The sequence below is a fragment of the Pinus tabuliformis genome, chromosome 2_2 (assembly GCF_031772625.1).
Source record: "Pinus tabuliformis cultivar Carrire ecotype Pingquan chromosome 2_2, CPIR1, whole genome shotgun sequence".
NCBI lineage: Eukaryota > Viridiplantae > Streptophyta > Pinopsida > Pinales > Pinaceae > Pinus > Pinus tabuliformis.
Genome location: NC_142300.1, coordinates 286,960,455 through 286,984,661, shown reverse-complemented (window position 1 = coordinate 286,984,661; position 24,207 = coordinate 286,960,455). Strand labels below are relative to the sequence as shown.

The window sequence follows — 24,207 nt, the reverse complement described above, 5'->3', positions numbered from 1 at the left end:
CAGAGGACAGAGGGAAAGCAGTGGTAGAGGAGGACATGGTGGAACCCAAGAGTAGGGAAGAGATGGCTTTTGACAACCTCCTGAAGGTCCTGAATGACTTAGCCAAGGGTTAGAAAGACATGCTGGAAGAGATCAAGTCGCAGAATAGGGAGAGGACCACTCCTAGAGGGTTTCTATTTGGGGAAACTTTTGGGGCCTCTTAGCCATTCGATCATCCCTCACCAATAGCGCAACACCCATCAACCAGCGGGCCAACTCGTGCTACACTGCCTTCTTTCGTGCTAGTGGCACAAATTGAATCTGCAAGGCGGGAAGACCCCCCTCAAATGGGAGACTATTTCAGAGAGTGGAACTCTATGGATGAAGACTTTAAGGAAGCCCTCTCCTTTAGAGATTACTGCAAGCTCAAGCAGAGTGAGAAGAGTAAGGGTTACGGAGGATAGGCGGCCCAAAACTACGAGTTACAGAGGATCATAAGAAGGATGTATTTCCCTACTTTCGATGGCACTGCCGAGTGCACAAGTAGGGCTTGGGTTGAGAAGATGGACACCTACTTCCAACTCAACCGGATGACAGAGAAGGAAGCCATCAAGATGGCCACATTGCACATGGAGGGGGAAGCCCATGATTGGTGGTTTCATGGCTTGACCATCCTAGGGCATGCCCACGTGGCTTCTTATGAGGACTTCACCAGGAGGGTGATGGAGCGTTTTGACCAGAGAGATCCAGAGGCCCATTTCAGAGAGCTGACCCAACTGTGCCAAACAGGCAACCCGGAGGAGTATATCTTAGAGTTTCTACGAGTATCAGTGATGGTTCTGGATCTATTTGAGGCTAGGAGGGTGTATACCTTCATTGAGGGCTTGCTTGAGCCCCTGCGTGGACTGGTGAAGTCAAGCAGACCCTCCACGCTGTAGGAGGTAGTTTTGTGCACCAGAGATCTACAGGGGGCCATCCCGAAGACTAGAGCACCTTTTCTTGCACAGACCCCTTTTCCACAAAAGGGGCATGAGAATAGACCTCCACCTCAGAGGACCACATAGGGGAGGGGGTAGTTAGATGATGAGACATGGAAGTACCTCAGCAGGAGGAAGTTGTGCTTCACATGCAGGGAGCCCTGGGCACTAGGCCATCGGTGCACTGCCGGTAGAGCACACTACATTGAGGTTTTTTTTGACAGTGTCCAGGAGGACGAGGTGGAGCAGGATTGTGGTGTGGCATATGGTGAGATTTCGACAGATATAGGGCCACCACCACCACCTCCATAGGGTGGGGCATCCCTTGCCCCAGGCGGGGGAGTCCTTGCTTCCTTATGCGGGATTCCCAAATTTTTGACATTGAGGATCAGAGGCATTGTACAGGGGCAAAGTGTGTCAGTGGGGCTACCCACAATTTCATAGATGCCCAGTTGGTTCATAGGGGGGCCTCACCACGACCGAGTTCAAGGGATTTTCAGTCCTAGTACCAAGTGATTGTACCATACAATGCACTAGATATGTGCTTTCCTTGACAATAGTTATGGGGAACTACTCGATGACAGATCATTTGTTTGTGGTCGATGTGCCAAACACCAACTTGGTGATGGGTGTCCAGTGGTTGTATTCCCTTGGGCGAGTCACGACAGATTGGAGGAAGCCAGAGATGGAGTTCATTGGGCCGGATGGCAAATTGGTAGTTTTGAGAGGCATGCAGTCTTATCCACCTCAGACAGTTTCGGCCCACAGGATGGAGGCAGACCTGTGACATGGGGACATTGCATGGGCAGTTGAAATGAGGATCTGAAAGGCTAGGGGACATGCTCAGTCACCACCACCAGACATACAGGCTTTGTTAGACAGGTATGTAGTGGTGTTTGGGGACATTCCACCAGGGCAGCCACCAGATAGGGGATTTGAGCACACTATTGAGTTGGAGCCAGGTGTGCAGGGAGTGATCACCACCCCTTATAGGCATCCCAAGGCCTATAAGGATGATAAGGATGAGATAGAGAAGGCCATCCAGGAGCTGCTAGCATTGGGCCATATCAGGGCAAGTTCTAGTTCCATTGCTTCTTCAGTGGTACTGGTGAAGAAGAAGGATGGAACCCTTCGGATGTGCATTGACTACCGGGCCCTCAACCAAAAGACACTGAAGAACCAATACCCCATTCCCCGCATAGCTGAGCTGATGGACGAGCTTAGAGGAGCCAAATACTTCTTTAAGATCGATTTGCATTCAGGGTACCACCAGATTAGTGTGAGGGATCAAGATATCCCTAAGACAACTTTTCGGTGCCACTATGGGCACTTCGAGTTCCTGGTCATGCCATTTGGGTTGACTAATGCTCCGACCACCTTCCAGTCATGCATGAACCATGTCTTCCGGGGATAGTTGAGGAGGTTCATGCTACTTTTCTTCGATGACATTTTGATTTACAGTCGGACATGGGAGGAGCACCTCCAACACTTGGAGGAGGTACTACGCATTCTGGAGGAGCAACAGTTTTATGCCAAGCTCTCCAAGTGTGAGTTTGGTTTGACATAGATGCTCTACCTAGGGCATATCATTGGTGCTGATGGGATGATGATCCAGGTGGATGTTGGTCGCCACCCACCTATCCCATTTGGACCCCCACAACTGTCTCTTTCAGTTTTCAGTTTCCGTAATTGTAGCACAATTTACTATTTTTAGCAGTTTTTTGGGTCCTGAACTTCCGAAGCTGTTTTGAGGCCCTAAATGACGTTTTTTGGGAAATCTGGGAGCAACATGGGTCTCTTCCCAAATTTTTATAGTTCTCGGATAGATCTTTCTAACGAGCTATTGTACGTGTCAAACGAAGATCGGGTGCCAAAGTTACGACCCTAGGAAATTGATGTATCAATTTACCCAAACGGGGCCCACAATTTGGTGTTTTATCTTCTAGGGTTAGGTTTTGGGATGTTAAGGGTTTTCCATTGTTTCTCAACAATAAATAGGCCTTCGAGCCTCATTGTAATAGAGTAAAGAGGCATGTAGCCACCACATCTCTTCTCAGGGGTAAGCTACCATTGCCCTAGCTGGTTTATTTCCATTTCTGTTTGTAAGCATAATTCAGTATTTTACAATAATGAAATGAAGTATTATTTCCGCTGCATATCTATCTTTATGGTTATCTCGGTATTTTATTGCGTTCCTGTTTAAATCTGGATCAGGTGAAGGTCCATGAGGAGAAGATTCGGGCCTTCTGGGATTGGCCAGTACCTCGAGATGTGACTGCGCTGAGGGGCTTCTTGGGCATTTGCACCTAGTACAGGAAGTTTGTCAAGGGGTTCTCACAACTGGCAACACCTTTGACCGACTTGACCAAGAGAGGCGCTTTCATATGCACTGATGGAGCACAGGTTGCCTTCGACCGCCTCAAGGAGGCGATGAGCAGTTGCCCAGTCTTGGCACTTCCGGATTTTTCCCAGCCATTCACCATGGACTGTGATGCATTCGGGGTAGGAGTTGGAGCAGTATTGTCACAGGAGGGGCATCCCATTGCTTTCGAGAGTCGGAAGCTCCTACCTCATGAGCTATCATATTCCATATATGACAAAGAGATGCTGGCCATCATGCATGGATTGGCCAAATTTCATTAGTACTTAGTGGGCAATAGGTTTTGAGTGAAGACTGATCACAACAATCTTCGTCACTTCATGGGGCAGTAGGGTCTCAATGATAGGCAACAGAGATGGGTCAGCAAGGTGCAGACCTATTACTTAGATATAGAGTATGTGCGGGGGAAGCACAATGTAGTGGCTGGTGCTCTATCTCAAAGGCCAGCTGGGTTATCCCTCATGAGCATCTGCCATGATTGAAAGGCTCAGCGGTTGGTGGAGTACTCCAAGGACAGGAGGGCGTGCGAGGTATTGGAGGGTACCCATGCAGATGAGCGTTATCGAATGATGGATGAGGTCATCTATTACAAGGGGCGCATTTTCTCAGTACCCAACTTGCAGTTGACGGAAAGGGTGCTCCAGGCAGCACACGATTCACCATTATCCGGGCACCAGGGTTTCTGGAAAACTTATATGGCAGTTAGGGAGAGATTCACATGGAAGGGCCTCAAGGGGGATGTGTTGCAGCACTTACAGGAGTGTGAGGCATGCTAGAGGAACAAGGGGGGATTGATCCACCCCACAAGATTGCTACAACCACTTCCCATCCGTGGGGGAAATGGGAAAGTAATTCTATGGATTTCATCACAAGGCTCCCCGCAGTGCAGTGAAGGACTGCATCTGCGTAGTGGTCGATAGGTTGACCAAATTTTCCCACTTTTTCGCCATCCCCACCAGATACACGCCTGCATAGGTTGCAAAACTATTCTTCTGGGAGATTTTCAGGTTGCACGGGCTCCCTAAGAACATAGTGAGCAATAGGGACAACAGGGTCATGGGGGGCTTTTTGCAAGAGCTCTTCAGATTGGTAGGGACTGAGCTCACTCCTAGCACCAGCTACTATCCTCAGACAGATGGCTAGATCGAGAGGGTTAATCAGTGGTTGGAGGGGTACATGAGGAACTACGTGATCGGTCAGCAGAGGGCTTGGATTCTGTGGTTGCATATGGGCGAGTACTGCTACAACACCATACACCACATGTCCATTGGTATGACTCCTTTCTATGCTCTATATGAATATGATGCATTATCTTTTGTTGACATTGTTTTGGAGACAGCGAGGCCCCAAAGGCCAAATACTAGGTCCAAGAGAGCCAAGATATCCTCAAGGCTCTCAAGGATAATTTGGTGATAGCCCAAAATCAACAAAAAGTATACGCAAACCGACACAGGACGGGGAGGCATTTTGAGGAGGGGACTTAGTATACCTCTAGTTGCAACGTTATAGTTAGTCCACGCTGAAGCAGAAGGGGGCCGAGAAGCTACAACCACGCTTCTATGGGCCCTACCGGGTGATTAGACGAGTTGGAGAGGTGGGCTATGAGCTAGAGCTGCCTTAAGGGAGCAGGATCCACAATGTTTTTCATGTCTCATGCCTTAAAAAGTTGTTGGGACAACAGGTGACAGCAACAGCTGATCTACCCCCATTGGATGATGAGGGCCTCTTGGTATTGGAACCGGAGGCCATTTTGGAGAGCAGGGAAAAGAAACTAAGGAGCAGGACCATCATGGATTTCTTGGTGCGTTGGAAGAACTTGCCGGATGAGGATGCTTCCTGGGAGGGTGAGCACATATTGGAGCACGCAACTTTGAGGTTGCTTGAGGGCAAGCAACATTTGGGAGGGGAGGACTGGCATGTCCCTTCTCAAATACATTTGTAACAGGGTGTTGCTACACAATTTTGCACAATTTTGGCTAAGGAAGAGAACCCATCATTTTCGACTTCGGGACTTAGGAGGCAATTCGACTTTATTTGGTTGCTAGTGGAATGTGGGGGCCACCTACATGAGAGATCGAATTAGCCCATTCGAATAGCTTGGAGGGAAAGTCGAATAAGTGGATGGAGGGGCCCACATGAGGCTAGGGAGGTCCAAGGAGTTATAAGGAGGGAGCAACTCTCATTTTGGGTTTCATTCTTACATCTTGCAAACAAAATTGCTTGACTGTTCGCTTTGATGTTTAGCTGAGTCAACCGACTATTTAGCCACGAATCTCGCAACCGGGAGATTCAATCTCTACTTCGGGGGACCGCCCGTGCCCGCCCTAGAGAGGCAGTTCCACAAGTTTTTCAGGAGTTCCGGGGTTGTGAGACAACACCATCATTCAACGTAGCGCAGGGAGTGCACATTTCTGGGCTGCTGGAGAATATGCAGAGGGAGCTAGGAGCCATTAGAGATCAGGTGTTTGTTGGGAGAGTTAGGGGGTTGAGAGAGCAGTAATAGATCAACATTCTTGTTAAGTTTTATTGCCAGTAGAGCCAACATTCCAGCAGTTCGAATTGCTGGGCTAGGGGACAGTGTAGAGGCCATTCCAACAATTTTTGTGGAGCTTGGGAGTAGGTGCCATAGTCCGGAAGCCCATTCGGGAAGCTAGAGATTTGATAACAGGGGCCAACCCAACACTTTGGGACCATTTTCGGGAGGATTTACAAGCAATTTCTAGCAGGCCGAGTTTTGTAGTTGCAGTTGAAGTTGGGCCCCAAGGGGGTCGAATTTCAAAAGTTTAAACCATCCAAAATCCTTTGTGGGTTTTTCTGGGTTTAGGCCAAGGAGTTCGGGGTTAAAAGCACATAATTTTCTGGGTAGTAGAAGTGCACCTTCCAACCATTCGAACTTCAGTAAAAAGGCAATTTTCTGGGGCAGTGCAGTGCAGATTGGTGCAGCAGTTGGACAACCTTCAGTTCAGCCATTTTCTCACCTGTGTTTGGTCATGCTTGTCCATTGAGACAAGCCCAGGTGCACCATCTTGTCATCCATTGTACTTAGCCTTCGGAAAATTAATAAAATGGCTCAACAATTCCATATTTCCAGCTTTTCTATGGATGTTTAATGTGTATTTCGTTTTTATAATTTGCTGCACAGATTATTTGCTTTATATCACTTGTATTCCTATTTAGGATCATTACATAAGAATTAAAAGTCATTTAGTAAATTCAAAAGTCATTTAATATATATACATATATTAACACAAGGAAGACGATGACCACCTAAGAGTCATAAAAACATTGCAGGTGGCAGGTAGTTAGGAGGAGTCAAGAAGATTTTTATGCAAGGGCGGTGGAGAGGTTTCATGGGGAGGAAGAAATCTCTTCGATATAGAGGGTCAAATGGACTGCAAGAGGGGGATTATTTTTTTCTTTAGAGGAAAGCGAAGACAAAGGTGTAAATACTGAGAGAGCCATAGACAAAGGAGGAAGTTTGAGCAATTGTTATTGGGGCTTTCGGCCCAGGGCCTAGAAGAACTAAATTTCAAAGTCTTCTAGATCTGGGAACCAAATAGGTTGATCCCAGTAGGCTATGAGGAAAAGGTTGGTTTGGTAGCAGGAGTGGGAACAACAACAATGCAATATATCCAGGTAGGTATCTGCAATTAAATTGGTAAATTTTGGTGACTGTCTAGTTAATTGCAAAATTAGGCACTAAACCCTTGCCCTTTCCAGAGCACAAGTGGGTGAGTGTGTCCATGGATTTCATCATATGCCTTCTGAAGGTGTAGGGTAGGATTGTATTTATGTAGTTGTTGATTGGTTGACCAAGTTTGTGCAGTTATTTGCGATTTCATCATAGTATAAGGCAACACAGGTGGTAGAGTTGTTTTTCGGGAGGTGTTTAGACTTCATGGATTGCCTAAACACATTGTCAGTGATTGGGACAACATGCTTCTCAGTGTGTTTTGGTAGGAGCTATTCAGGTTAGTTGGCATAGAGTTGACTCCTGGTACTAGTTATCACCCTCAGACGATTGGCTAGACTTAGATTGTGAACAAATGGGTTGAGAGGTATATGTTAACTATGTGTCCGGGAAGCAAAAGACTTGGATTAAGTGGTTGCATTTAGGTGAACACTTCTACAAGACCACTTACCATATTTCCATTGGTATGACACCATTTCGATCATTTTATGGCTATAATGCTCCTTCATTTATGGAGTTGGCTTTTGGGGATAGTAGAGCTCCCAAGTCCAAATATTGGATATAGGATACCCAATATGTCCTCAAGGATCTTAAGGAAAACTTATAGGTTGCCCATAATCAACAAAAGATGTATGTAGATAGACATAGGGTTGATTGCAACTTTGAGGAAGGAGACTTGTTTTTCTAAAGGTTACAACCATATAGACAAACCTCACAAAAGAAAAGTGGTGCGTAAAATTGAAATCATGTTTTTATGGTCTCTACAAGGTAATAAAGAGTGTTGGGGAAGTGGCTTATGAGATTGAGCGTCAAGATAGTAACAAGATCCATAATGTTTTCCATGTATCCTGCCTCAAGAAGGCAATAGGATAGCAGGTGGTTATTTAAACTGAGCTACCCCCACTAGATGAGGAGGGGAAATTGGTTTTGATTCTTGAGGAGATTTTGGATGTCAAGGAAATGAAGTTAAGGAGTAGAGCAATCAGGTCAATATCTTATCAGGTGGAGAGACTTGCCAATTGAGGATGCCATGTGGAAAAGAGATAAAATCTTGCAACATCCTAGTTTGCAGTTGCTTGAGGGAAAGCAACCTTGGGAAGGTAGGACTTGTTTGAAATCCACGCACCCTAGGTTTGGTCTATGCCTTAGCTAGGAAACATAAACACACTAAAGATTCCTAACTTTAGAACAACTTTGCATCATGGAAAATACCAGGAATCAAATCAATGTACAATACACAAAATTTATGGCCCAACTCTTATTTCTTATTAGTCCTTCAAGAAGAAAACTTAGGGCTTTTGTACTAGGGATAGTGGCCCTTTACAATCCTTGTACAGTGCCAATATTAGATCTATGACTATCCTTTGATCAATACACCTAGCGCTGAGGCCAAGTCCTTCAGGCTTTCATTTTCCTAACAACCAACACCTACAACACTTCAAATACTATTGTTGTAGCAAACTAGGTTAATCAACAAACCAATTCACTTCCTTGGACATTTTCCTTTAGCCCACAATCCTCCTTCAACTAGTGTTGTCCCTTGCAGCCGCCCTAATACCCTTGCTGTTAGCCTGTTTCTTCTTCAGCAACCCTTAAACCTTGCTGCTAGGTCGTTGTAGCTGTACTGACCACCTCAGCCCACTATAGACCACCTTGACCTACTCCCTTAGATCATGACCCTTGCTGTTCAATCCCTTTTACAACTCAACCAACCTTCTTCTCCCTGTTCGGCCTTGCGGCCAACCTTAACTTGGCTGCAGTTGCCCATCAACCAACCCTTGTCTAATTGCTCTAGGCCTCCCATCCCTTGCGGTTAGCTTGTGGCCCCCTTGACTACGACCTATTCGACTGTCCTCCTTGTAGTTGTAGCTTGTCCTCTAGCTGTCCAAACAACTCTAACCAGGCTAAAAAAAGAAGATACTCCTCTCTTCACTGTTGTTGTGGCTATACTCTTCTCCAAAGCTTGTTGCTTGCAGCGAGGTCCTTTTGCCTCCTCACACATAAGAAGAATGTCCTTGCCCTTTTTATTTATACTTTTCCAAGGGGTGTGTCTCTTGGCCTTGCTGGTCGACTTCAATTGACTTGACCCTTATGTCGACTTATTAATTAAATTAGAATTATAAATGTTTTTCCTTGGGTTCCAAGCCCTCTCCTTTGGGTCAAACACCCCAAACTTTGGGTGCATTGCCCACATGGTCACTTTGTGGGTGTTTCTCTCTCACAAGCCTAGCCCCAAGGGCATGTGAGGGTACCTCCTGATGCTACCCAATCTCAACACTCCCTCTTAGCGAGCGCAGTACTTCCATCCCTTGGAAGTATCTCTGCTTCTCACACTAGAAAACAATCATCTTCCATGACTGCTTTTCAACATTCATCATCAACTTCACCTTCCATCACAGAAGCAAAACCTACTGCCAAATCAAAACCCTCCTTGGAAGTGTCCCTGCTACTAGAAGCCTCCTGCTTCTTCTTTTCCAGATAGGCCAATAAGCCATTCCATGGCTCCTTCTCAGATGTGGAAGTCTCCTTTGGTGCACTCTTCTAGGGTTGTTGACTCTCCCTCTGAATCTGTGAACTCCCTTTGAGTCTTCGTGACCTTCTTCTTTCCTTGGTCAATAGGCTTGCCGTTTAGCTCGTACAAACCATTCCCTTTGAATCCAAGAACCACTCCTAGACTAGCGTTAGATCCACTGGGCTTCAACATCATTTTTCCATCTCAGAATATAACTTCAAACCCCTTTGCGTCAAGTGTTGATATTCAAAGCATGCTGCATTTGAGCTTTGGTACCCAATGTACATCTGGACTCACATCAATCCACTTGACTCCATCCTGAATGGTATAGTCCCCATTCCTCTTGTTGAGAAATCAATGCTAGTACGATTAGGGTTAGATTTCTCTTTCTTAATAATTACTTGTGAATTATGTTGGCTTCTTTTACTTATTTGTTATATTATCTTTCATCAAACAATTACCAAATTATGTGTGCACGAACATCACAAAAACACAAGACACAAGAAGTAGGCACTCTGCCAAGGCAAAACCCCTATCTAGGGGAAAACCCAGTCAAAATCTCTTCCTTCAATAGTTTTCCTTGAGACTCTTCAACCTAGACAAAGACCTCCTCCTTTTCTTTGATCCAACCTTCGATCTAGTAGCAACAATGATTCAACCCTAGCAACTTTGACTTGACAGCGTCTGGCATTAGCAGCAGCTTTGACTTGGCAGCTTCCGGCATTAGCAACAACTTTGACTTGACGACTTTCGACATCAGCAGTAGCTTCGACTTGCAAATTTCGGCATCAACAACAACTTTGACTTTTCGACATCAGCAGCAGCTTCGACTTGGCAAGTTTCAGCATTAGCAACAACTTTGACTTTTCGACATTAGCAACAACTTCGACATTGACAAGGAGACTTTGATCTCCTAAACCAGCCCACACGAGAGAGAGAGAGAGAGAGACCAAAACTTCGATTTTCTTCTTTCCTTCCTTCTTGACCAAACTCACACTCCTTTTAGCCCTTTCCTTCAACTTTGCACTTATTCCTAGCTCCAACTTCCAGCTTCCAAATATTGAACTATATTTGAGAGAGTGAGATACTCAAATGAAGTCGAACTGCCTTGTATATATAGCCTTCCAATGAGGTCGAATTGCCTTCCTTGAGGCCGATTTGATTTGCTTGAGGCCGACTTGGTGTGGAGGTTACATAATTCATTTTTGACTAAAAAATAATTCTTTTTACATCGTTCCAAAGACCAAGAAGGGTCTCAGAAAATATACAATGACTCTAATGACTCTTTATTAATCCTAGGAGTCCACAATGGGGACTTTGGCTAATAAAATAATGACCCGAGCATGAAACCCATGCTTTAATAAGTCATTGTAACAATAATAAAAATTCTTTTGACAAATACATTTTATGAAGACTGAACCATTTTTCAACGCTCTCTCTTAACTATGGAGGTATTCATATGGAAGATCTCAAACTATATGAACTATGAAGAGTTTAGGCACTGCAATGCTATGGACTAGATTCCTGACCAGGGCAATCTATCCAAGGTCTCTCAACAGTTTAGGCACCGTAATGCCATGGACTAGATTCTTGACCAGGGAAATCTATACAAGTGGGACTAAGATGGACCAAAGCTTTCAAAGTTTCAACCTCTCTAGGTACCACCAGGCTTACTTACTAACCATCAACCCAGGGATCTAGGTGTGTATCCGAGGTCAAAGCTCTACGACCAATGCCACCCTCCCTACTCTGGAACTAGATATCAACACATAGTGTCGATCAGATGTCCTCCCGATTGTCTCACACACAAAGCCTGAACTTCCTGATTATTCCAATCGGTAACAAATCCTCCTCGATCAAATAGATCGGCACCAAATCTCTCCCAATCAAACTGATCGATGACTCTAGGCATGTAAAACATGCTATCAAACTTCTGAGAGATTTACCTGTACAAACACAACCCCAATCAGTAACAAAATTTCAAATGTACATAAATAGATACAAACCTCTAGGGTCTTCTAGACAATCTGGATGTTGCTTCTCAACTTTTCATAGTAGGACTTGGAGCTTTCCTAATGAATCTTGACAAAGATTCCTCATCCATACAACTTCCTATCCTACTTCTCATGCAATAACATATTCCACAAATCGATCCGACTTTTCTTATCTCAACAACCCTTCAAAACACATTCTCCAATTTTCTTCTCTCACTCATGGCCTTCACTAAAACTTACGATTGTTAGTCCTGGTCTAGTGCATGACACATGAAATAGAGAACCATATCCATCACTCCCTCTTAACCAGGGAGGATCTAATCATTCCTATACAAGGAATATACCCAAGCTCCCTCTTAACCTAGGGAGATTCCTTTCATTCAAGCTCCCTCTTAACTTAGGGGGCTCAACTTCTATGACATCAGAGAATCTTTCATGGCTTCCATCCTTCTCATCAGAGTTATCATGACCATCATTATTCACATCATGCTTATCACATCAACTTTACTTTATGAACATCTTCACCATCTTGAAGATTGTGTACCTGCACAACTTAGATAGCAAGTACAACCAAATCTATAGAAGCATGAAGTTAACCATATCAAAATCACGGAAGCATTCAACTTTATATATCAGATGCCCAAACTTAATTACAAACAAGAGACACATACTCTTCAACTTCTTGCTAGGGTTTTTGTCATAAACCCTAGACTACTTCATCAAGACTTTGAGCATTTCATAATAACTTTCATTACATCTAGGGTTTCAATGTTTCTTTTAGAGGTATGACATACCCTACTACATCATATTGCAAACCCTAGAAACAATTCAAACAAATATAGATCTACAATGTATCTAACAACTTCAGAATTCATATGTTAGACTTCTCACTAGGATTTAGTGTGAGATCCTAGATTTCATACATGAGCTTTTAACAACCAAAACCAATCACAACTCAATTCAAAGTAACAACATGACTAGCTTCCACTAGGGTTTGTTGCAAACCCTAGATTTTCTCAAACAATCAAACATCAGTCATAACTAAAACTCAGATTTCAACAATCTTACACAAATCTCAAATTATCACATAGTCATCATATATCAGAGATTTGGACTTCTACTAAGGTTTGATTACAAAACCCTAGAATTCACAAATACTATCATCCTAGAGAATCAAACTTCGACTAGGGCTTAGTTCCAAACCCTAGGACTCATGACCATCAACAATTAGGTCAACTCATATATCTAGGATTCCATCATCATGCACAAGCACATCATAACATGTGTTAGTCAAACCCAACTACACAAATATCAATAAGAGTTAGACATATAACAAACTTGATCAGACTAGGGTTTTATCAGACAAACACACACATGCCAAGGATTTCATTTTAAGACATTATAAGGGTCTTTCTTATACACTCTACCAAACCCTAATGATCTACGGTTTCAATACAAAACATAGCAAAACCTAAGTTATCAATACTTCAAAGGTTTGGGATTTTAGACATTACCATTCAACCCTAACAAGTTAGAGTTTCCATAACCATACCAAAACCCCAAACATGACTTCATCAAAACATCAAAGATTTTCTTTCAACAATAACCCTAAGTAGGTTTGGATTTCACACATAATCATACCAGTAAGTTAGGGTTTTCACAGTGAACATTTCTAGGGTTCCACAAGAGTAATCAAAGATATGAAGAGGGTAGATTTATCTAATGATGAATCGCCCAATCAAGAATCTTTAAGATTCAAGAAAGCTAGACAAAAATATGTTAGTATTAGCTTATCAAGAATGAATATGGAAAGAGCAAAACTTGTAATTCAAAACATACCTCTTGTTTCTTAACAAACCTTGTAATTTCAATGCTTTGTATTGTGAAGCCTTCTTCCATGTTCCTTGAGTATTCAACAAGTCTTATCTAAAACTATGACTAGAAATGTGATTAGTATTTAATATAAACAAACTTAGATAAGTAAGGGAACCCAAATATAAAAGACAATACAAGGAGTAAGATACTTATCTTTGGAAGTTGGTAAGGGCTCCTTCCAAGCTTGAGGGATGCAAGGGATAGAGTCCCTAAGAGTTCCTAGCAAATAGGTCTTTGACTTTGGGTCCTTCCATCATGTTCTTCTTTGGTGAATCTTCCATGGCAAGGTTTGCTTGATCCTCGTCCCCTCTTTCTCGGCCCTTTAGACTTCTTGATTTCTTTGTAGACTTCTTCACTTTTCCCTTTACTAGATCCAAGACTTTATTCTTTTCGAGGATGAGATCTATCCTCTTCTTCCAAGCATTGTAATTGAATGATTCTTCTAATTTGTTCTCTTCCTTTATTGTGTTAGACATTGTCCTTGAAGATACTAAGCTTCTTTCCTTATAAGGTCTCCTTATATGATCCTTTAATCAACTCCTTGAGGTTCCTTAGATTACTTTCAATAGATCCTTAAACTGTATTTTTCCTCGTTCTCCATCTTAGCTCCATTCTTCAGCGTTAATGATGTTGATCCCATGCCTCTAATAGCTTTTGTTATCTCCCAATTCCACTGTAAGGGCAGCGAAGAACCCTTGACTTTTGACTTTGTTGAATAAGTGGTAGAAGATTTTTTTGATATAGGTTCCTGCAGTATTGAATCTCATTCTTATCATAGAGGGAGTAATCGTTTCCTTCAAGCCAATGAAGTGATCTTCAATCTTCTTTGACCTTTGCTCTGATACCATGTTGAGAAATCAATTCTAGTAGGATTAGGGTTAGATTTCTCTTTCTTGAAAATTATTTGTGAATTATGTTGGCTTCTTTTTACTTATTTGTTATATTATATTTCATCAAGCAATTACCAAATTATGTGTGCATGAAGATCACAAAAACACAAGACACAAGATGTAGGCACTCTGCCAGGGCAAAACCCCTATCTAGGGGAAAACCCAGTCAAAATATCTTCCTTCAATAGTTTTCCTTGAGACTCTTCAACCTAGACAAAGACCTCCTCCACACCAAGCCAACCTCTTCTTCTTCGATCCAACCTTTGACCTAGTAGCAACAACACTTCGACCCTAGCAACTTCGAGTTGACAGCTTCCGGCATCAACAACAACTTCGACTTGGCAGCTTCTGACATTAGCAACAACTTTGAATTGACAACTTCTGACATTAGCAACAACTTTGACTTGGCAGCTTCCGGCATCAGCAACAACTTCGACCTTGACAAGGAGACTTCGATCTCCTAAACCAGCCCACACGAGAGAGAGAGACACACACACCAAAACTTCAATTTTCTTCTTTCCTTCCTTCTTGACCAAACTCGCACTCCTTTTAGCCCTCTCCTTCAACTTCGCACTTCTTCCCAGCTTCCAAATATCGAACTATGCTTGAGAGAGTGAGATACTCAAATGAAGTCGAACTGCCTTGTATATATAGCCTTCCAATGAGGTTGAATTGCCTTCCTTGAGGCCGACTTGATCTTCTTGAGGCCAACTTGGTGTGGAGGTTACATAATTCATTTTTGACTAAAAAATAATTCTTTTTACATCATTCGAAAGCCCAAGAAGGGTCTCATAAAATATACAATAACTCTCATGACTCTTTATTAATCCTAGGAGTCCACAATGGGGACTTTTCCTAATAAAATGGTGACCCAAGCATGAAACCCATGCTTTAATAAGTCATTGTAACAATAATAAAAATTCTTTTGACAAATACATTTTATGAAGACCGAACCTAGTTACATTTTTCAACACCTCTGATTGCATGTTGACTCTTATCACCAATCTTTATATGTAACTCAGAGTCCCACTCGGTCAGGGTTTCAAATACTTCTTGTGATCTTGTGATATGCTTCAACGACCCACTATCTATGGACCAAGCACCCTCATGAATGGTGCTTTCGAAGAAATGAGAGATTAGAGAAAACTTCTCATTGAATCTTCTAGCGAACTCATCCTCGTTGATTATAGTTGGAGCAACCACCACCATCTTAGGCTTCTTCTCTTTCCCTCCTTTCTTCTTCTTGTGCGAACACTTGCTCGCATAATGACCGTACTCCTCACATGCAAAGCATTTAACTTTACTCAAGTCCTTCTTCTTGTGCGAACACTTGCTCGCATAATGACCATACTCCTCACATGCAAAGCATCTAACTTTACTCAAGTCCTTCTTCTTGTTGCCATTGTTGAACTTCCCTTTGCCCTTCTTCAACTTACTGGCAAGGGGAACATTCTCCCCATCAGTCTTTTGCTGAAGATCCTCATCCTGAAGTTCCTCCTGGATGAAATCATTCCATAACTTGTTCCAATTTGGAAGTTTCTCTCATGAGACTACTTTAAGTAATGGCTTCCACTGCTCTGAGAAGCCCTTTATTGCCGTCCTCACCAACTCTGATTCTTGCACATTGTCCCCTATGGCTGCAAGCTCTTCACGAACTTGCAGAATCCTTGTGAGGTACAAGTTACGTTCTCACCACCTGTCATCTTGATGTTCCTGAGCTTCTCTCTCAATACCATCTTCCGGTTCTCGTTCTTGTTCTGAAACAACGCTATCAGAGCTTCTATATGTGCCATGCAGTGTCTTTCCCGGTGAGATGAGGTATCAAGTGATCCTTAATTCTGTAAAGAATGATCAACTTGGCCTTTGCATCTGCTTTGTTATGCAAAGCCAAAGCTGCTGCATCACTAAGTGCTTTGATCTCAGTGTTGGCATAGTCCCACAAATCATTCACGAACAATACTAGCTTGATTCTTTCTTTCCACAAACTGTAGTTTGAAATCCCTTCCAATTGGACCTCAAACCTCAAGCTAGAAACCATCTTGACCAGCTGTCCTTCCTTCAATAGCAAGACAACTCAGCTCCCTCTTAGAGCTGATCCCTGTGCACACTTCTGACCCAACTGCTCTTCAAAGTAGCTTTGAAACCATGTTTGAAATCCACACACACCAGGTCTGGTCTATGCCTTAGGTAGGAAACATAAACACACTAAAGATGCCTAACTTTAAAACAACTTTGCACAACCAAATATACTAGCAATCAAATCAATGTGCAATACACGAAATTTATGGCCCAAAACTTATTTCTTATTAGTCCTTCAATAAGAAAACGTAGGGCCCCTGCACCAAGGACAGTGGCCCTTCACAATCCCTGTACAATTCCAATAGCAGGTCATCCTTTGACCAATACACCTAGGGATGAGGCCAAGTCCTTTAGGCTCTCATCTACCCAACAACCAACACGTACAACACTTCAAATATTACTGCTCTATCAAATTAAGTAAATCAACAAACCAATTCACTTACCAGGGCATGTTCCTTTAGCCTACAGTCCTCCTTCAGCTGCTGTTGTCCCTTGCAACCACCCTAATACCCTTGCTGGACTTTTACTATTGTCTTCATATCTTTTTGAGCTGGGAGAACTTGGTATTTGGCATGAAACATTCTTTGACTAATTTCCAGGCATGGGATCTTAATTCGTCCCATTATCTTGCAGCTTCCCAAAGTTGTCATGTCAATGGAAATTGGAAAAGGGAGGGATAAAGTTTTGTCTTAGCACTTTCTTGAGTTTTGCCTATACCTTTTTGGATCCTATGCTGTTGGATTGATTTCCTGATGTATATGATCTATTGAGCATTAATAATCTCTTTTGTACTGTAAGGACAATTGAATGTCAGTGGATCAAATTGTAAAGACTTAAGTTTTTATATTACATTATACAAGGGAGGGATGTTAGGCCAATGTAACTACCTCTCTTTCCTCTTACACATTCACAGAATCTTCACATCTAAATTTGCACCTATGTTTTTTTGTTCAACTGCTTATTTTCCAGTGCAGTGTATCATAATGAGGATCCTCAGCCTGTGGAAGGGCTTTAAATCAATCATATTATTTCTCATAACCCCTTTTAACAGTTTGTATATTCTAGCTGTTTTTCTCAACTTGAATTTAATGATGGTATTCATAAAGTTGATTCAGCTGTTGAATATTTCAATTCTCTTTACAGGTCTTGCAAAGTGCAAGCCTTTGCCTGACAACAACAATGCCTGAACAGCTGGCTGCTGCTTTACGGTGGTATCTGCTGCCTTTAGCACATGTAGGAGCTCCAGTGGATGAAATAGTTCTCACACTCTTACTTTCTCTTCGGTTTATCAGCCTTGTGTTTGATGAGGTAACCCTCAATTTGATTTAATGGCTTGATCTACAATTTTATGATCAGAATGTATTGCTATGTTTGCTCTTCTAGTGATTTTTAGTGGACTATAGTGGAGTCAAAACATGCGTCGATTGATAGTCTTAAATTGGACAGGTGCGGAACATAGCATTGGGAATCGTAGCTCGTGGGATAAATTGGAAAAATTTGACACTGTTAGAGACTGTTGACAGTGAGTAAAGAAACATCTAAGTTCCAATCCTCATCTAGAGCATCACCTTGATGGTGCCAGTGGAGAAAAATGATTGCTGTCTCTCTTCTTGCTTATAGCAATTTATTTGCCCACATTTATGTATTTAAAAGGCACAGCTGCACTTTCTAACTTTTATCTTGTGTAAGTATGCCTACCAAATCAGATGACAATTTCATGCTTACTCTTGCAGTTCTCTTTCTTTACCTACGGCGCATTTTCAACAATCTATTTAATCATGCAGAACATATTTCACAGGTAACTCAGCGGATTGCAAATATAAAGATATGGCACCAAATTGATTCAAAATGTTACTATTTTTATGCAATAAGAAGTTTCATTAAATGGCAATGCCTGTCACTTTGTTCCTTGTCATTCTTATTTTCTTTGGAAGCGTTTTGAATTCTTTTGGAAGTTGGATTCTAGAGATATTTGACTTATTTTTGTATTAAAATTTGCTCTTATTGAAATTTTCTTAAGCAGGCAATGATGGCCCGAGGCTTCCATGGAAATGCTGGGGATCATAAGATTTATTTACTAACAAAATTCTCAATCCAGAGAGCAGATATAGTAGCAATTGTATTGCTTGGTGGACTGATGGGCCTAGCACTTTTATATGAATATATCTATTTCTAAACGGTTCCTGATTTAAGCAGATGAGGAAGGCCATTGTTTTCCAGTCCAGATGTAATTATTTTATATCGATTACTTGATTTGCTTCATCCGGCTAAAACTTTAAATTGAATTTAGTCATATAAGATTCTTTTCTTTCAATCTTGGAAGCAAGAGCTCCATTATCAAGGAAAATGAATTGAAGTGGATGTGATCTAAATACCACCTCTTACAGACCATCGGTTTGATCATACCTCTTGCAATGTGGAATGAAGACGGTGATTTTAAAAAGTTAAGGATCATACCTCTTGCATTGTAAAATGGAAACGGTGATTTTAAAAAGTTAAAGATCATACCTCTTGCATTATAAAGGTATGTCAGTAAAACAGCTGAGATGGTGAATATTGGAATCCCATTTTAAATCAAGAGGTGGCATTATCTCAGCACCCTCCCATAATGATAGCACCTTAGATCTCAAGCAAAACCCAAGTTTAACAAACTTGTCCTCTATCAATGACTTCAATTCGATTATCTATCCTGCTATAACAAGAGTCACTGCATTAACTTGTATTGGTTGTTTGAAATGCTATAACAAGAATCACTGCATTAACTTGTATTGGTTGTTTGAAATGCTATAACAAGAGTCACTGCATTAACTTGTATTGGTTGTTTGAAATACTGTGCATGAAGCTCAATATGCCTCATCTCACTTTGTGCAATAGGATTATGAACCACTTGCATTGCTCTCTGATTGTTACAATACATTGTAGTCAATTCCATATGAGGAAACTGAAGCTCTTCCATCATATTGCAAATCCACATTCTATTAATGCCATAATTCCATGCTTATCTGATTCAACTTCCATGGTCAATAAGGAGAAAAGCATTGTTTTTTATAACACTAAACAATCAAACTAGATCCAATATGAAACACATATCTAGAGGTCGATTTCTAGTGATCCTCATAGAAAACCAAATCAAAGTCTATATGTCTAACCCGCTATTTTTTTTTAAATATTTAATGCTTAATTGTAATGAATATAAAATATATAAATAAACATTGCATCATAATAACAATAATAATAAAGCTTTGGCTCAAGCCTCCCCCCTTGTTGGGAATTTACATGTGAGAAGACAATAGATGGAAAAGACATTAGACTAGGGTGAATGCTTGGAACAATGGTGGCAACAATATTAGGTTGTTTATGCGATTGTGATTGTTTCTAATAACTCTAAATAAAACCTCTTTGGTAGAGGTAAGTTCTTTGGGAGGTCCTTTTTTCTAGGAAGGAAGGTGGTTGAACACAAAATATCTAGGATTAAAGGATCAAGATGTGGAGTGGAAAGTTTCCATTCAAAGATTAACATCTCATGATGCTACACTTAGCTGTAGTGCCAGTGCATGAGAAGCAGGCGGGGGGAGGCTGCGACCCTTAGGGTTGCAATTGAGCCCAACAATAGGCCCAAGAGGTTGTTGAGACATTCCAATTGCCCCCTGAAACTCAGTGAAATTCACCACTTGGAGTTTATGACGTTTAGAGATGGGCAAACTCTCTCTAATTCAGAGCTCATGCAGGAAATTGGGCAGTGGGTTCCTAACCCTGATAACACCAGGGGAAGGAAACAACAATATTTTCAAGCCTTATCTCTCTACTGGCAAATGAAAACCTTGTTGGAAAGGGTTCTTAATGAGAAGTAGGCTGAAAGGTATAATGTATTTGCAAGTCTTGTGGATGTGAAACGTGTACAGAGAAACCAGTGGGCCTGTTTGGAGAAAATGGATGCTTGTCTAGCTCATATTGAGCATCATATTCCGTGCGACATTAGGCCATCCATGATCAAGTGCAAAGGATTTGACACCTGCTACCTCCTCTGATTCCTAGTTAAATTATTGTTGACAGGTTTTTGTTTTGCGATTATGCGATAGATATTTTAATTATGCTACATTTGATAAAACTCTTAAAGTTTTGGACAAATTATTCTATAAGTAGGTGGTCAAAACTATTTGGTTTGCCATTGGGTAGATTGAGACTGCTTGCTATAAAGCACGTTGAAAGTGGTTGGATGATTGATGTATTGGAACATTTTATTTTTTGAGGCAATACAATCTTCGCTTTAAAAAAAACAATGTTACACTTAGATATGAGGAGGATTAATTAGTGTGGGCCAAAATCTTGTTGGGAATTGCTATACAATAGGGTTAGGACATGAGACAATGCTCATTGATGGTCAAGTTCAAATCAAGCAATGGTGGCAGAAGGTTTGGAAGATCAGGGTGTCATTAAAGACTAGAATTTTTCTTTGGATGGCTCTATCAAGCAAGGTTTTAAAATGGGGCAATCCACTCAAAAGATGCTTAAGGATATGGGTTGGCGTCGCATGTGTAGGAGTAGATTTGAGTCTATGATTCATATGCTTGTTGGTTGTCATTTTTCCATGGAAATCTGGGATGTAGTGATAACTCTCCCTAGGGAGGTTAAACATTGGAGTGGAATAAATTTTGTGGAGGCACTCAAACCTTAGTGGGTGGAAAAAATTTTAGTTGAATTTGAAGCTCTCCCTTTAATTACCTATTGGGCTTAGTTGAGAATGAGAATATTATTTGTTTTGAATTTTGTAACTATGGTCGGTCTTCATAATGTATATTTTGGTCCTTGATGTATTTATATTGATTATTGTAAAGCATGTTCTTCATGCTAGAGTCAAAAGAAAATTATATTTTTGAGTCATGTCCATTTGGACTTTTTAAAAGAAGAAAATTTAAATTTTTGAATTTGAAATTTTGGCTCCAAAGTTAGTCAAGTTGGCCTCCCTCCAAGTCAAGTCAACCCAAGTAAAGGACACACCCATTTGACCCAACAAAACACTATATAAAGGCAGTTCGACCGCTTCCACAAGACAACAATTCGATCTCTCTCATCAAGAATCTTTTGGGCATCCAAGCGAAGGACAAGGAGGGCAAAAAAGACAAAATTTACCTCTTTCTCTCTTTATGTAGCTCACACGTGTGGAAGGACTCTCTCCCTCTAGCATGCATATTTTTTTGGGCAGTTGCAGTTGCAAGGGCTGTAATTTATGGGTAGCTGCAGGGAGCTGAAATTCTGGGATTTTGACAGGAGGTTGAAATAAGGCCTAGGGTAGAAAAAGAGGGTCGAGTTACTGGATCAGTTTGGAGGCTTGTCTTAGAGGGTGAAGGTTAGGTTTGACCATAGAATTGTTGAAGGTCAGTTTGACCTAGTTGTTGACTAGAGGTCTCGGTGCGTCTCTTGTTGAAATAAAGAATTTCTCTATTGAAAAGGTCGCTGAGTTTTTCCCCTTAGTGAGTTTTCCCAAGGTAAATCTTGTGCTCTCTTTGTGCATTGTGATCTCTACTGTTCTATTGCTTTTATAAGGTTGAATTTCTGAAGTATAACTAGCATTTGCACCAGATGTTGCAAAAGAAACGCCGTAAGGCATAAATTGAAGAACACAAATACAACAAAAGAATACTTTGATAAAGAATAAAAATATATTGAACACTCAAATCAATGCCCCATTAACTGAAACCAGTTAGTAGACATATCTATCAACATTAGGATTATATACAATGATCAAGAAATTTCCCATATACAGACACCACCTTCCACAACAACCTTTTGTCACATTCACATTTTAAAAAATGCCTTGGAACGTGATTGGAATCTCCCATATTGTCTTTTTAATTATGCAGATAAATCTTCCATGTTGCTATTTTCATCATGAATATTGTTAGTTCATTGTTGTAAAGTGTTAGTGTGTTAAATTGAATACTGTAAGTTTGACAAGCGAAAAAAATTCCTCAATTAGCATAATATGCATTTTTTTCTCACCATGTATTTTTCAGTCATGCATTACAAAACTTCCATCAAAGAGCACAAGTAACAGATTAACATGTACTTTCCCTTCATTATTTTCATCACAGAGCCAAGAAATCTACGCCTTATCTATAAAGTAACAAAAACATTTTGAAATAAGTTTAATATTTCAAGCCAGTGTGTAACCTATAAAGTAACAAAAACTTTTTGAAATAAATTTAATAGTTTAAGCAATTGACTAACCTAATTTAATAATTGAAAAATTCTCAAAGATGAATTATACTCCATAATAAGAGAGCCAACATTGGAGCCCATACTTTCACTAAAAGGAAAAGAAACACAACCACTTGTTAAGAAGAAATTCAAGTAATAATAATAAAACAAAAATAATAAACATTAAAGTATAAAATGGTATTTCCAACGCACAGGTATAAATATACATGCTCTATGTCCATTGTTAGAGTAAATGGGTGTGGAGAAAGGGCAAGAAGCATGTTCAATTTGTTTCTAAATGAGTGGTTATCTAAGCTCGTAAACATAATAAAAAAGATATTTATTACAACAACTTCTATATGATTATTCTTTTTGAAACATAGTTAAAACTGTAAATTAACAATTTCAGAAACCTACACATGTTAGAAACAATTAGATAAGCCATGATGATTGAGTTTCCCGTTACTTAAAGTCTTTGTTGATTGAGTCCACTGAATGAGCCAAGTTCATGTTAGCTTTGGTTGAGTTGATGTAAAAATGTGTAGTGGAGTTGATATCGACTAAGGTCTAGTTGTAGAATCACCAAACTGAGTTGAAGTTGGCTTAGCTAGACATACAAGGTTAAACCAACTGACCGATAAAGTTTGTCATAACTATAAACAGAGATTTATTCAAGCTTAGCAACAATTACTATCATCATCGGCTAATGTTTAAATACTAAATTGCAAAATGCAGTTAATGCCAAATAATGTATACATTTTTTAGGGCATTGGGTAGTAGCAACACTAGAGCTATGTTGTGGGTTTTGTATTGGGAAAATTCGTATTGTGGAATTTGGGTTTTGCATGAGTATTGTTGTTTCCAGAGAAAACGATGTTGTACATAATGGTGGAGAGATGTTGTGCAATTGTTTCAGGTTCTGTAATTTGATGATATGCAAAGAATGGGTAATGCCATGAGGCCCTAAATGTTTTTGGTCAAATGAGGAGAGTGTTTCTAAGCCAAACAACTTCAGCTTTGGCACCATTGTCAAGGCCTGCGTTGGGTAATGCCATGAGGCCCTAAATGTTTTTGGTGAAATGAGGAGAGTTTTTTTAAGCCAAATAACTTCACCTTTGGCACCATTCTGGAACATCTAAAAGCTCTGAACAGCTTACCCGCCTGGTACTTAGTATGTTGTACAGGCCTGGAACTTATATTTGTGTCAACAAATGAGTATGTGGTTGAACCCACAGGTGTCTTCATCGACAAAAAGAAAGCAGCTGCTCACTTGAAGGTTTGAATATTACCATTCCACAATTCAATTATAATTGATTTTTTCCTTCAAAGGTTATCCGACATGCTACTAATTAAAAATACAATGTAGGTAAAAGTTGAGAAATGATATTTGAGGTAACTAAGGAGTTGTCAAGTGTAATGCCACTCCCTTTCTACATGAGCAAGGAGATTTGGCAATAGCATGTCCGCTTTGGCTCTTTCTCAATTTATAAAATTGACACTGTTGACTAATATCGGCATAACCAACCCTATTCTAAGTTGAAACTTCTTTCAAATTGAGCATTCACCTCATGAAAGGTTACCTTAAAATTGCTCCATAGTTGTGACTATTCGAAATTGACAAGGTGATTAAAA

At 40.8% G+C, this 24,207-nt stretch overlaps 1 protein-coding gene across 2 annotated transcripts in view; it reads left to right on the top strand.

Moving 5' to 3' along the window:
• ABCI12 (cobalt ion transmembrane transporter) overlaps positions 1–18,554 on the top strand; it is a 182,661-nt gene extending 164,107 nt beyond the window's left edge. The window contains exons 4-7 of one of the 2 annotated variants that reach the window (XM_089404601.1): positions 17,521–17,685; positions 17,824–17,899; positions 18,111–18,175; positions 18,401–18,554. In XM_089404601.1, coding sequence (XP_089260727.1) covers positions 17,521–17,685; positions 17,824–17,899; positions 18,111–18,175; positions 18,401–18,553 — 459 coding nt within the window. In that variant the 3' untranslated portion in view covers position 18,554. Of the gene's footprint in view, positions 1–17,520; positions 17,686–17,823; positions 17,900–18,110; positions 18,176–18,397 lie in introns of both variants that reach the window. The other variant, XM_089404600.1, reaches the window with a different exon arrangement.
• The last annotated feature ends 5,653 nt before the right edge of the window (positions 18,555–24,207 follow it).